The following is a 14818-nucleotide window of genomic DNA, read 5'->3' as shown; positions in this document are numbered from 1 at the left end:
TTTGGATGCATCTTTGTTGTACCCTGAACAACCGGTTCGAATCTTGGATAAAAAGGTCCGTAGCACTCGACGGAAGGATATAATTATGGTAAAAGTCCTGTGGTCAAATCACGAGCGTGAAGCGGCTACTTGGGAAACAGAAGACGCTATGCGAGAAAAGTACCCTCACCTTTTTCAGGTTAGTAGCGTTACGGGGACGTAACTTCTTAAGGGGGGTAGAGGGCGATAGGAATTTCGCGCGAGGAATGTTAAATCTTTGTTTTGGTAGTCGTGTTTTACTCATGAGTTATGATGTGGAGTTAATTGTGATAGCATGTGTGTTCTATGTTTTCCGTTGTCACATAAGTTACGAGGACGTAACTTCTTTTAAGGGGGGTAGTCTGTAACACCCCGTAATTTATCGGGTTTAAGAAATAATATAATAAAATAAAATAAATACGTATTATTAAATTATATTATTCTACATAGATAATTTTAAGAAATAAAGTGAGTTAAATTTTAACGGTAACGAGTTTTATCGCGTACGAGGCTATCGCGTAACGGTTCTTTCTATTTTAACAATAATATAATAATGACTTAATTAATTAATTAAATTAAATAAAAAAAAATAAATAAAAATTGAGAGGGGAGTGAAGGGGTGGCCGGTTGTGGTGAGGAGGAATGGGAGGAGTTTGTAACTCCTCTCATAAGTGAGTATTATGGCACATTAAGCTCACCTCTTAAGTGCCTATTAATCCTTAAGCATCATTTGAGTTTCCTCACTTTTCCTAAGCTTTCAAAGTGAACAAAATTCAGAAAATTTTCCTCTTTTCTTGCTCTTGTTTCGGTATTCAAGAAAAAAAAAAAAAAAAACTTTGTTCAATCCAATCTTCAAATCAAAGCGTAAGTAAGTTGAGTTGTTATTTATAAATTTTATTTATAAGAAATTCTAGTATGAGATTATATAATATTTCTTTCAATATGATGATATCCTATGACTTATTAGGAGGATTGAGTATTTTATATAAGTTTTCTTTAATAATCCTTTGATAAAATTGATTTGTTAAAAGGGTTAAATCATATTTCTGTTATGCAAAATTTTCCTTGATTTACATTCTTTAACAAAGTTTAAATTTGTTATAAGAATAAAGTCTATTCAAATGTTAAATTGAATTTATTTTACGATTTATATTTCTCTAACAAGATTTTAGTTTGTTAGATGAAATTTTAAGTGTGTGGATTAAGTGATGTAAGTATCCATGAGTTTACAAATCCTTTAACAAAATTTGATTTGTTTAAAGGATTGTCCTTATATATATATGTTCGGTTTAAAATAAAAAAAAAATTGTTGGTTTATGATTCTCTACAAAATTTAAATTTGATAAGAGGATCAAATATTTAATTTACTTATCATGGTTATGAAATTTTAAATGTTCTTGAAGATCTTGAGGATGAGTATGACTAAAGTTGTTAGTTTTATGTTTTGATGATGGTTTAGATTGTTGATGGGATTTGATGTATTGTTAGATGTGTGGAAATATCAAGTGGATTATGTGATAGAAGATTTGGTTTTATTTGTTTTATCTTAGTAAAATGTAAATTCGATTTTTGGTTAGGTGTATTTTGGTATGGAGATTTAAAAAGGATTAAATAATTTAAATAGAAAAAAATATATATAAAATAAAAATAATTTAAGTAGAAGGAGTTTCGGACAGCAGCTGCTGCCTCGGTAGTGGCGCCCCGATCCGAGTGTTGGGTGTGTTTCGTTGTTGTTTTATCTAATCGATGCGCTTTAAAACTCGTTAAAACGCTTAAAATAATTAAAAATAGTAATCGGATGCTAGAAATTATGAAAATTGGTACCCAAGGTAATTGATGCGTTCCGGACGCAGCGGTGAAGTCGGATTTTTAATTTGAATTTTCTAAACTGTCCGATTTGGCCATAAAAGTTTCTGGTCAGAATGGGAATTTTGGAGCAATCATGAGTTGGATGAAAACATTTGAAATTATCAAGTTTTTGTGATATTTTAGTAGTATGGAGTGGATTGTGTGTGTAAACCCGTTATTAAACGTGGTCGTTCTGTGTGTTTGTTAATTAGGACCTCGATTCATAAGAGGGTGAAATTCCTGTCGTGCTTAAACGTCGTTTGGATTTGCAGTGTTTAAAGGTACACGCTTAGACCATACTGTTTATATGGTTGTGCAAGTAATGTTGTTTTATTCCTAATCAAGGCATTGTAATCACATAAGGTTTAGACACCTCAAATAATATGAAATGATTATGTGGAAATTGAGAATTTATGGATATGTTACCCAGAAGGGTTAACAAATAAATTGGAAAACTATCAACTATTTTTCCCATGGCATTCAGGGATCTTTATGGTCACCATGGGGGTATGCATACTTAGCCTTTGGCGACCCGAACAGGACGGGCAACGTCTTAGGTAGGTGGTTGCCTTGGGATTTGCTCTCCCAAGTGTATTCCACCAAAACAAATTTGGAATATGACTTGTACGACCCGAACAGGACGGGCAACGTTACAAGGTTTGGAAATAATGAATAAAGATTACATAATAGAGCCTTTGCATGCTAGGGTAAACACAATGCTTGTATTCAACCTGTTTTGTATATGTATGAAGTCTCTGACGTGTATTGGTTGTTCTTTGGAACCTGCTACGTGTTATCATATGACGTGCAGCAGGTTAACTGCAGGAGGGGGCTGGAGTGAGGATTCAGCTTAGAACCCGTAACTATCAAGTCTAGACTTACTTTGTAATGAGTCTAAATACCTCAGTTTATGTAAACAAAGTTTATGATGTTTTCTTTTTATTTCGTACAACTTTTAGCTAGTCTAGAGGCCGGTGGGCTCTCGAGTTGTATGTAAAGACTTCCGCTGTTTTGTTTGGTTTTGTTTTGTTTGGCGCTGTTTTCTTTGTTGACCATATTCCTTTACCGTTGGAACGTTGACGATCCGAGTAAGGATGTGTTTATTTGTGTCCGTAAGTGAACCGGATTCATGTTTTCACATGATTTTCCGGGTCACTTTAACCGGGCCGTTACAATTGGTATCAGAGCCAACGTTCCCTAGGAGATAAAGGAATATCAGACCTTAGGAATGAGAGACGGGGAATGGTCGAATGTGATAAAAAAAAAAAAAAAAAAAAAAAAAAACATTGAATGTGTTTGTTGTGATGTAGCTGGCTTTGGACCATTAGGGTTATAAAGTGTCTAGGTGTCCTTAGTTAACAATTTTCTTACTTGATTCCTTTTCGTTATGTGTATGTGTTCAGGATTATGTATACGGGAAAGACACCTATGGACCCACGCACCCCCAGTGAATCAAGAGAGGTACCGAGGTTTGACCCTGAATCTGTCTGGAGGGAAGTTTCCAACGCTGACATATGGAAAATAAGGAGTGGTGAAAGTATCCAAGATTATAGGGAAAGGATGCTTATGGTTAAGGAAAAAGCCGATAGAGTATGTTACGACTTAGATTTGGATCTAAATAGGTTACACCGTTTGTCTGAATCTAGGAAGAGTGTAACCCCTGAGAGGAAGGGCGAGCCTCCAATATCGGGCGGCACCGATGGGACCATGGAACCACTAAGAGAGCGGGTCCTTCCTGATTCCCCACTGGTGGAAACCGAGGCTCAGACAGAGAGTGATATTGAGATGTGGGAGCCTAGTCGTGAACCGCCTATTTATATAGAAATTTCCAGCGATGATGATGAGAGAGAGAACTGGGGATCGCATTACGACTTATATGGCTTTGAGGTTGGGTTTGATAGGGGGTGGTCTGATGAGGAAGATCCTGAGGAAGAGGTAGAAGATTTACAATTAAGCAGCCCTAGAGATAGTGGTAGTGAATCAGAAGAATCGTATTCGGATTCCAGCTTTGATTCTGGAGAAGACGGGGATGATGAGGACTTCGATATAGCAAGTTACGATGAGGGTGCTGACACTTGGGATGCTTGGCGCTAGATGTTCTATTTCTTTTGTTTTGTTTTCGCATCTTTCCTTGAGTTATTTTTCTTTTTAGTTGTATCTTTTTAATCAAATAAACGATAAGGTAATAATGTAAACTCTTGTATGAGACAACTTTTGATGTATCAACAGATATCTATAAAATATTGAGGTGTGTTTGCTGTTTCTTTTGGTGTTGTAAGTTCGTGTATTATACATGTAATTCTCCTTTTGTAAGCAATTCAACTCAAAAAAAAATAATAATAATAATAATAATAATATTAATAACAATAACAGTAAAAATAACGAATAATGAAAATAACAATACCTATATATATATGTATATATATTTAGGGATAAACAAACAAGTAAGCGACTGTTAGGTTTACCCAGCAAACCTTGTTCTTTCTCCAAAGGTTATGAATCTTAGGACTTTCTTTTGATTTGTACCTTTCTTTCGCTTGCAGAAGATGCCTCCAATTTCTAGGAAGAGACTGTCTCGAAGTGATGCTAACCGTACGATAAGAAATCTGGTGAAAGCGTTAACAAATGTATATGCACCCCGAGAGAAGTCTTTGTCGGAGTTAGCCTCTGAAATGAGCAAAAGGATTAGTCAGAGCAAACCCTCGACCTTTGATGGTAAGGGAGAACCGTCAGAACTGGAACTTTGGTTAAGAGAATTTGACAAACTTTTCGATGTCGTTGAGTGCCCAGAAGAATTAAAAGTCAATCAAGCTGCCTTTTATTTGGTGGGGGAAGCCGACTACTGGTGGGCAAACAGTAGATCGGGGTTATTAGAGCAAGCTGAGGGAGACTTTGATTGGGATTTGTTCAAAAGAGCTATGCGAGAGAAATTTTATCCGCTGCATGTTAGAAAGGATAAATCGAACGAGTTTGCGCGATTGGAAATGGGTAGTATGACGGTAGACGAATATTATCACAAATTTATGGAATACCTCAAGTATTGTCCTGATGATGTACCCACTGAGGAGAAAAAGATGCAACGTTTTGAGCTAGGTTTATCTTTCGATATTCAAAAGCATATTGAGAGTGACCGATATAACACACTGGAGCAGATGTATAAGCGAGCGTCACAAATAGGGAATATTTTGAGGAAAGAAAAGGAAAAAGAGAAGGGTAATGTCCCTGAGAAAAGGAAAAAAATTTCTGGCCAGGCTTTGGAGAATGTGTCGGGCTTTTATCAGAAGAAAGCAAGGAATTTTGGAAATTTTCAGGGAGGCGGGTCTAATTCGAATTCAGGAATTAGGAACAACGTGAAGCTTACTAAGCCATTATTGGACAGAGATGGCAATGAGAGGAAGTATTTTTGTAAGAGGTGCAAGAAAAATCATCCGGCAAAAGATTGCGAAGGAAATCTGATCGAATGTAACTTTTGCCACAAAAGAGGGCATAGAGAGTTTGAATGCTACATAAAGAAAGGGGGGAGAAGTCAACATCCGAGTGGTCAAAACCGGCAACAAAATTTAAACAACGCTGGTAGTCAAGCCAGTCAACAGCACGGGAATGGAAATCGTGGTAATGCTGATTAGAGATTCCAGCGACCTTTTTATGGCGGGCAAGGCCGGGTAGATGGAAATCGAGTAGAAGGGTCAGAAATGCAGCGCGGGGGAAATCACGTGGGAAGAAATAATGTACAGCCGGCGAGCGGAAGGGTATCTGCGGTCAGTGCAAGAGAAGCTGACCAGGCAGCAGATGTGGTTACAGGTACGTTCGCCATTCATTCTATAGCTGTGAATGTATTGTTTGATTCGGGAGCTACATGCTCATTTCTTGCAAAGAGTAAGGTGAACGAGTTGAATTTGGAGACCTTTGAAAAAGTTTCTTATACGGTGGCTGTACCATCGGGAAAATTGTACAGTTGTGAAAAACTGTATAGGGATGTACCCTTAAGGATAGGAAAGGTTGTCTTTCCTAGCGACTTGTATGTGTTAGATATGGAAGGTTTAGAAGTAATTTTGGGGATGGATTGGCTGGGAAGGTATAAGGCCACTATTGAATGCAGAGAGCAGAGAGTTTTGTTGGAAGGACCAAGAGGTGAAAGCGTTAGATACAGGAAGTTTCCCAAGGGACCCAGGACGAATTTGGTGTCGACCTTAGAGTTGCAAAGGCTTGTGAGGCAAGGACACCCTTTGTATTTATGTCATATCAGCCAGGGGGATAAGAAAGAGGGGAATCCCCAGGATATTGCTGTGGTGAATGAATTTTTGGATGTTTTTCCTGACGAGATTCCCGGAATGCCACCACAACGGGAAATTGATTTCACGATCGACTTGGTACCGGGGACTGGACCGATTTCTAAGGCCCCTTATCGTATGGCTCCAAAGGAGATGGAGGAATTGAAGTCTCAACTTGAAGAATTGTTGGATAAAGGTTATATTCGACCTAGTGTTTCACCTTGGGGCGCTCCAGTTCTGTTTGTGAGAAAGAAAGATGGTAGTTTAAGGTTATGCATTGATTACAGAGAGTTAAACAAGGTAACAGTTAAGAATAAATACCCGTTGCCCCGGATAGATGACTTGTTTGATCAATTGAGAGGAGCCGGGATCTTTTCGAAGATTGACTTAAGATCAGGTTATCATCAGCTAAGAATAGCTGAAGGGGATATACATAAAACCGCTTTCAGAACACGATATGGGCATTATGAGTTCACAGTGATGCCGTTTGGGTTGACAAATGCTCCAGCCGCGTTCATGTGCTTAATGAACCAAGTGTTTGGTGCATACTTGGATAAATTCGTCGTTATCTTTATCGATGATATATTGGTCTATTCGAAAGACCGAGAAGAACATCAGGAACATCTACGATTTGTCCTGCAAACCCTGCGAGAAAATAAGTTGTACGCGAAGTTGTCAAAGTGTGAATTTTGGTTGGATAAGGTATCGTTTTTGGGTCATTTTGTCTCTAAGGAAGGTATTTCGGTGGATCCGGTAAAGGTGGAGGCAGTTCGAAGTTGGCCGTCACCTAAGAACGTCACCGAGGTACAAAGTTTCCTAGGTTTGGCCGGGTATTACCGTCGTTTTGTTAAGGATTTCTCGCGTATTTCTCGGCCCATGACCTCGTTAATGAAGAAAGAGAAGAAGTTCGAATGGACGGATGAATGTGAACAGGCCTTCATGATTTTGAAGGAAAGGTTAACTACGGCCCCTGTTCTTACTTTACCTGACCCTAAGTTGGATTATACTGTTTACAGTGACGCATCAAAGAAAGGGTTGGGTTGTGTTCTGATGCAGGACCGTAAGGTGATTGCTTATGCATCACGACAACTGAAGGTACATGAAGTTAATTATCCGACCCATGATCTGGAATTAGCCGCTATAGTTTTCGCTCTCAAGATATGGCGGCATTACTTGTATGGCGTTAAGTGTAGGATTTACACTGATCATCAGAGTCTGAAATATCTCTATACACAACCTGACTTAAACATGCGACAACGTCGGTGGTTAGAGTTGATGACAGATTATGATCTGGAGTTCGTATATCATGAGGGGCGGGCGAATTTGGTGGCCGATGCTTTAAGTAGGAAGTCTAGTCACTCGCTGTCTGCCTTGGACGGAGTAGAAGAGTTGCATCGGGATTTCGCTAGGCTGAACTTGGAAGTAGTACGTAAAGGCGAAATACAGGGATGTTTGAATGCCTTGGCTATACGACCTTCGTTCTTTGAGGAAATGTTGAATTCTCAGGATAAAGACCCGAAACTCTTGAAATTAAAGGACCAAGCACGGGAAGGAACATCAGAGGGATTCCTTGTCCATGAAGATGGAAGCTTGAGGTTCAAGGGTCGTTGGTGTTTACCGACAGGGGAGGAATCTTTGAAGGAACGTATCCTGGATGAAGCCCATTGTACGAAATTTTCAGTACACCCGGGTGGTGACAAGATGTACCAAGACCTCAAGTTAATGTTTTGGTGGTCGGGGATGAAGAAGGATATTGCAGAATATGTCTCACGCTGCCTGACCTGTCAGAAAGTTAAAAGTGAACATAAGAGACCAGGAGGATTATTACAACCGTTAGAGATACCAGTATGGAAGTGGGATGATATCTCTATGGATTTCGTTGTGGGTTTACCTCGAACAAAAGCAGGTAATGATGCGTTATGGGTTATAGTTGATCGTTTAACTAAATCGGCACGTTTCATCCCTATGAATTGTCGCTGGGAGATGGAACAATTGGCACGAGCCTACATTAAGTATGTTGTACGATTCCACGGTGTACCCCGTACTATTGTGTCAGATAGAGACACACGATATCTGTCACAGTTTTGGCAAACCTTGCAACAGGCCATGGGTACAACGTTGCTCTATAGTACGTCGTTTCATCCGCAGACGGATGGACAGACAGAACGAACGAATCAGGTATTGGAGGATATTTACGTGCTATTGCCATGGAGTGGCAAGGGTCATGGGATGAACATTTGGATCTAGTTGAGTTTTCTTATAACAACAGTTATCAAGCTTCTATACAGATGGCTCCATTCGAGGCTTTGTATGGGCGTCGTTGTCGTAGTCCGGTTTATTGGGACGATTTTACTGAAGCGGTGACCTTAGGACCTGAATTGTTGTTTCAGATGAGTGAGAAGGTACGATTGATAAGGGATCGTTTGAAAGCGGCAAAGGATCGCCAAAAGTCGTATGCTGATTTGAAACGACGACCAGAGGAGTTCACCGTGGGAGAACAGGTATTACTTCGCGTATCACCCATGCGCGGAGTAGTACGTTTGGGTGCTCGGGGAAAGTTGAGCCCTCGGTTCATTGGGCCATATGAAGTTTTGGAACGTGTGGGTAAAGTGGCTTATCGGTTAGCTCTTCCAAACTCTTTAGAAAAGGTACATGATGTATTTCATGTGTCTCAGTTAAAGCGGTATCATGCCGCAGCCACTCATGTATTAGACCCTGAACCTTTAGATTTGGATGCATCTTTGTTGTACCCTGAACAACCGGTTCGAATCTTGGATAAAAAGGTCCGTAGCACTCGACGGAAGGATATAATTATGGTAAAAGTCCTGTGGTCAAATCACGAGCGTGAAGCGGCTACTTGGGAAACAGAAGACGCTATGCGAGAAAAGTACCCTCACCTTTTTCAGGTTAGTAGCGTTACGGGGACGTAACTTCTTAAGGGGGGTAGAGGGCGATAGGAATTTCGCGCGAGGAATGTTAAATCTTTGTTTTGGTAGTCGTGTTTTACTCATGAGTTATGATGTGGAGTTAATTGTGATAGCATGTGTGTTCTATGTTTTCCGTTGTCACATAAGTTACGAGGACGTAACTTCTTTTAAGGGGGGTAGTCTGTAACACCCCGTAATTTATCGGGTTTAAGAAATAATATAATAAAATAAAATAAATACGTATTATTAAATTATATTATTCTACATAGATAATTTTAAGAAATAAAGTGAGTTAAATTTTAACGGTAACGAGTTTTATCGCGTACGAGGCTATCGCGTAACGGTTCTTTCTATTTTAACAATAATATAATAATGACTTAATTAATTAATTAAATTAAATAAAAAAAAATAAATAAAAATTGAGAGGGGAGTGAAGGGGTGGCCGGTTGTGGTGAGGAGGAATGGGAGGAGTTTGTAACTCCTCTCATAAGTGAGTATTATGGCACATTAAGCTCACCTCTTAAGTGCCTATTAATCCTTAAGCATCATTTGAGTTTCCTCACTTTTCCTAAGCTTTCAAAGTGAACAAAATTCAGAAAATTTTCCTCTTTTCTTGCTCTTGTTTCGGTATTCAAGAAAAAAAAAAAAAAAAACTTTGTTCAATCCAATCTTCAAATCAAAGCGTAAGTAAGTTGAGTTGTTATTTATAAATTTTATTTATAAGAAATTCTAGTATGAGATTATATAATATTTCTTTCAATATGATGATATCCTATGACTTATTAGGAGGATTGAGTATTTTATATAAGTTTTCTTTAATAATCCTTTGATAAAATTGATTTGTTAAAAGGGTTAAATCATATTTCTGTTATGCAAAATTTTCCTTGATTTACATTCTTTAACAAAGTTTAAATTTGTTATAAGAATAAAGTCTATTCAAATGTTAAATTGAATTTATTTTACGATTTATATTTCTCTAACAAGATTTTAGTTTGTTAGATGAAATTTTAAGTGTGTGGATTAAGTGATGTAAGTATCCATGAGTTTACAAATCCTTTAACAAAATTTGATTTGTTTAAAGGATTGTCCTTATATATATATGTTCGGTTTAAAATAAAAAAAAATTGTTGGTTTATGATTCTCTACAAAATTTAAATTTGATAAGAGGATCAAATATTTAATTTACTTATCATGGTTATGAAATTTTAAATGTTCTTGAAGATCTTGAGGATGAGTATGACTAAAGTTGTTAGTTTTATGTTTTGATGATGGTTTAGATTGTTGATGGGATTTGATGTATTGTTAGATGTGTGGAAATATCAAGTGGATTATGTGATAGAAGATTTGGTTTTATTTGTTTTATCTTAGTAAAATGTAAATTCGATTTTTGGTTAGGTGTATTTTGGTATGGAGATTTAAAAAGGATTAAATAATTTAAATAGAAAAAAATATATATAAAATAAAAATAATTTAAGTAGAAGGAGTTTCGGACAGCAGCTGCTGCCTCGGTAGTGGCGCCCCGATCCGAGTGTTGGGTGTGTTTCGTTGTTGTTTTATCTAATCGATGCGCTTTAAAACTCGTTAAAACGCTTAAAATAATTAAAAATAGTAATCGGATGCTAGAAATTATGAAAATTGGTACCCAAGGTAATTGATGCGTTCCGGACGCAGCGGTGAAGTCGGATTTTTAATTTGAATTTTCTAAACTGTCCGATTTGGCCATAAAAGTTTCTGGTCAGAATGGGAATTTTGGAGCAATCATGAGTTGGATGAAAACATTTGAAATTATCAAGTTTTTGTGATATTTTAGTAGTATGGAGTGGATTGTGTGTGTAAACCCGTTATTAAACGTGGTCGTTCTGTGTGTTTGTTAATTAGGACCTCGATTCATAAGAGGGTGAAATTCCTGTCGTGCTTAAACGTCGTTTGGATTTGCAGTGTTTAAAGGTACACGCTTAGACCATACTGTTTATATGGTTGTGCAAGTAATGTTGTTTTATTCCTAATCAAGGCATTGTAATCACATAAGGTTTAGACACCTCAAATAATATGAAATGATTATGTGGAAATTGAGAATTTATGGATATGTTACCCAGAAGGGTTAACAAATAAATTGGAAAACTATCAACTATTTTTCCCATGGCATTCAGGGATCTTTATGGTCACCATGGGGGTATGCATACTTAGCCTTTGGCGACCCGAACAGGACGGGCAACGTCTTAGGTAGGTGGTTGCCTTGGGATTTGCTCTCCCAAGTGTATTCCACCAAAACAAATTTGGAATATGACTTGTACGACCCGAACAGGACGGGCAACGTTACAAGGTTTGGAAATAATGAATAAAGATTACATAATAGAGCCTTTGCATGCTAGGGTAAACACAATGCTTGTATTCAACCTGTTTTGTATATGTATGAAGTCTCTGACGTGTATTGGTTGTTCTTTGGAACCTGCTACGTGTTATCATATGACGTGCAGCAGGTTAACTGCAGGAGGGGGCTGGAGTGAGGATTCAGCTTAGAACCCGTAACTATCAAGTCTAGACTTACTTTGTAATGAGTCTAAATACCTCAGTTTATGTAAACAAAGTTTATGATGTTTTCTTTTTATTTCGTACAACTTTTAGCTAGTCTAGAGGCCGGTGGGCTCTCGAGTTGTATGTAAAGACTTCCGCTGTTTTGTTTGGTTTTGTTTTGTTTGGCGCTGTTTTCTTTGTTGACCATATTCCTTTACCGTTGGAACGTTGACGATCCGAGTAAGGATGTGTTTATTTGTGTCCGTAAGTGAACCGGATTCATGTTTTCACATGATTTTCCGGGTCACTTTAACCGGGCCGTTACAATTGGTATCAGAGCCAACGTTCCCTAGGAGATAAAGGAATATCAGACCTTAGGAATGAGAGACGGGGAATGGTCGAATGTGATAAAAAAAAAAAAAAAAAAAAAAAAAAACATTGAATGTGTTTGTTGTGATGTAGCTGGCTTTGGACCATTAGGGTTATAAAGTGTCTAGGTGTCCTTAGTTAACAATTTTCTTACTTGATTCCTTTTCGTTATGTGTATGTGTTCAGGATTATGTATACGGGAAAGACACCTATGGACCCACGCACCCCCAGTGAATCAAGAGAGGTACCGAGGTTTGACCCTGAATCTGTCTGGAGGGAAGTTTCCAACGCTGACATATGGAAAATAAGGAGTGGTGAAAGTATCCAAGATTATAGGGAAAGGATGCTTATGGTTAAGGAAAAAGCCGATAGAGTATGTTACGACTTAGATTTGGATCTAAATAGGTTACACCGTTTGTCTGAATCTAGGAAGAGTGTAACCCCTGAGAGGAAGGGCGAGCCTCCAATATCGGGCGGCACCGATGGGACCATGGAACCACTAAGAGAGCGGGTCCTTCCTGATTCCCCACTGGTGGAAACCGAGGCTCAGACAGAGAGTGATATTGAGATGTGGGAGCCTAGTCGTGAACCGCCTATTTATATAGAAATTTCCAGCGATGATGATGAGAGAGAGAACTGGGGATCGCATTACGACTTATATGGCTTTGAGGTTGGGTTTGATAGGGGGTGGTCTGATGAGGAAGATCCTGAGGAAGAGGTAGAAGATTTACAATTAAGCAGCCCTAGAGATAGTGGTAGTGAATCAGAAGAATCGTATTCGGATTCCAGCTTTGATTCTGGAGAAGACGGGGATGATGAGGACTTCGATATAGCAAGTTACGATGAGGGTGCTGACACTTGGGATGCTTGGCGCTAGATGTTCTATTTCTTTTGTTTTGTTTTCGCATCTTTCCTTGAGTTATTTTTCTTTTTAGTTGTATCTTTTTAATCAAATAAACGATAAGGTAATAATGTAAACTCTTGTATGAGACAACTTTTGATGTATCAACAGATATCTATAAAATATTGAGGTGTGTTTGCTGTTTCTTTTGGTGTTGTAAGTTCGTGTATTATACATGTAATTCTCCTTTTGTAAGCAATTCAACTCAGAAAAAAATAATAATAATAATAATAATATTAATAACAATAACAGTAAAAATAACGAATAATGAAAATAACAATACCTATATATATATGTATATATATTTAGGGATAAACAAACAAGTAAGCGACTGTTAGGTTTACCCAGCAAACCTTGTTCTTTCTCCAAAGGTTATGAATCTTAGGACTTTCTTTTGATTTGTACCTTTCTTTCGCTTGCAGAAGATGCCTCCAATTTCTAGGAAGAGACTGTCTCGAAGTGATGCTAACCGTACGATAAGAAATCTGGTGAAAGCGTTAACAAATGTATATGCACCCCGAGAGAAGTCTTTGTCGGAGTTAGCCTCTGAAATGAGCAAAAGGATTAGTCAGAGCAAACCCTCGACCTTTGATGGTAAGGGAGAACCGTCAGAACTGGAACTTTGGTTAAGAGAATTTGACAAACTTTTCGATGTCGTTGAGTGCCCAGAAGAATTAAAAGTCAATCAAGCTGCCTTTTATTTGGTGGGGGAAGCCGACTACTGGTGGGCAAACAGTAGATCGGGGTTATTAGAGCAAGCTGAGGGAGACTTTGATTGGGATTTGTTCAAAAGAGCTATGCGAGAGAAATTTTATCCGCTGCATGTTAGAAAGGATAAATCGAACGAGTTTGCGCGATTGGAAATGGGTAGTATGACGGTAGACGAATATTATCACAAATTTATGGAATACCTCAAGTATTGTCCTGATGATGTACCCACTGAGGAGAAAAAGATGCAACGTTTTGAGCTAGGTTTATCTTTCGATATTCAAAAGCATATTGAGAGTGACCGATATAACACACTGGAGCAGATGTATAAGCGAGCGTCACAAATAGGGAATATTTTGAGGAAAGAAAAGGAAAAAGAGAAGGGTAATGTCCCTGAGAAAAGGAAAAAAATTTCTGGCCAGGCTTTGGAGAATGTGTCGGGCTTTTATCAGAAGAAAGCAAGGAATTTTGGAAATTTTCAGGGAGGCGGGTCTAATTCGAATTCAGGAATTAGGAACAACGTGAAGCTTACTAAGCCATTATTGGACAGAGATGGCAATGAGAGGAAGTATTTTTGTAAGAGGTGCAAGAAAAATCATCCGGCAAAAGATTGCGAAGGAAATCTGATCGAATGTAACTTTTGCCACAAAAGAGGGCATAGAGAGTTTGAATGCTACATAAAGAAAGGGGGGAGAAGTCAACATCCGAGTGGTCAAAACCGGCAACAAAATTTAAACAACGCTGGTAGTCAAGCCAGTCAACAGCACGGGAATGGAAATCGTGGTAATGCTGATTAGAGATTCCAGCGACCTTTTTATGGCGGGCAAGGCCGGGTAGATGGAAATCGAGTAGAAGGGTCAGAAATGCAGCGCGGGGGAAATCACGTGGGAAGAAATAATGTACAGCCGGCGAGCGGAAGGGTATCTGCGGTCAGTGCAAGAGAAGCTGACCAGGCAGCAGATGTGGTTACAGGTACGTTCGCCATTCATTCTATAGCTGTGAATGTATTGTTTGATTCGGGAGCTACATGCTCATTTCTTGCAAAGAGTAAGGTGAACGAGTTGAATTTGGAGACCTTTGAAAAAGTTTCTTATACGGTGGCTGTACCATCGGGAAAATTGTACAGTTGTGAAAAACTGTATAGGGATGTACCCTTAAGGATAGGAAAGGTTGTCTTTCCTAGCGACTTGTATGTGTTAGATATGGAAGGTTTAGAAGTAATTTTGGGGATGGATTGGCTGGGAAGGTATAAGGCCACTATT

At 38.5% G+C, this 14818-nt stretch overlaps 2 protein-coding genes across 2 annotated transcripts in view; both read left to right on the top strand.

Annotated features, from left to right (window-relative positions):
* The first annotated feature begins 4412 nt into the window (after positions 1–4412).
* LOC130818626 (uncharacterized) lies at positions 4413–7272 on the top strand. The gene is made up of 7 exons (XM_057684789.1): positions 4413–4667; positions 5118–5263; positions 5822–5884; positions 5966–6019; positions 6113–6236; positions 6411–6847; positions 7233–7272. Exons 1-7 carry the CDS (start codon positions 4413–4415, stop codon positions 7270–7272), a joined length of 1119 nt encoding a protein of 372 aa, XP_057540772.1.
* Positions 7273–13273: 6001 nt separating this feature from the next.
* LOC130818625 (uncharacterized) overlaps positions 13274–14818 on the top strand; it is a gene marked incomplete at its 3' end in the record, with an annotated part of 2415 nt that continues 870 nt past the window's right edge. Inside the window, exons 1-3 of the mRNA XM_057684788.1 lie at positions 13274–13528; positions 13979–14124; positions 14683–14745. Of these exons, the coding sequence (XP_057540771.1) occupies positions 13274–13528; positions 13979–14124; positions 14683–14745 (464 nt within the window). The remainder of the gene's footprint in view (positions 13529–13978; positions 14125–14682; positions 14746–14818) is intronic.

Source organism: Amaranthus tricolor, chromosome 7 (assembly GCF_026212465.1).
Source record: "Amaranthus tricolor cultivar Red isolate AtriRed21 chromosome 7, ASM2621246v1, whole genome shotgun sequence".
In the NCBI taxonomy this organism is placed as follows: domain Eukaryota; kingdom Viridiplantae; phylum Streptophyta; class Magnoliopsida; order Caryophyllales; family Amaranthaceae; genus Amaranthus; species Amaranthus tricolor.
The sequence above is the reverse complement of the archived record's forward strand: the minus strand, read 5'-3'. Positions and strand labels throughout refer to the sequence as shown.

Bases quoted from the DNA above. Each gene is read 5' to 3' on its own strand.
- LOC130818626 (XM_057684789.1), top strand. From the start codon at position 4,413: ATGCCTCCAATTTCTAGGAAGAGACTGTCTCGAAGTGATGCTAACCGT. The intron at 4,668-5,117 runs GTCAATCAAGCT...ATTTCTGGCCAG, and splicing joins AGTGCCCAGAAGAATTAAAA to GCTTTGGAGAATGTGTCGGG. The intron at 6,020-6,112 runs GTTTCCCAAGGG...ATGTCATATCAG, and splicing joins GAAAGCGTTAGATACAGGAA to CCAGGGGGATAAGAAAGAGG.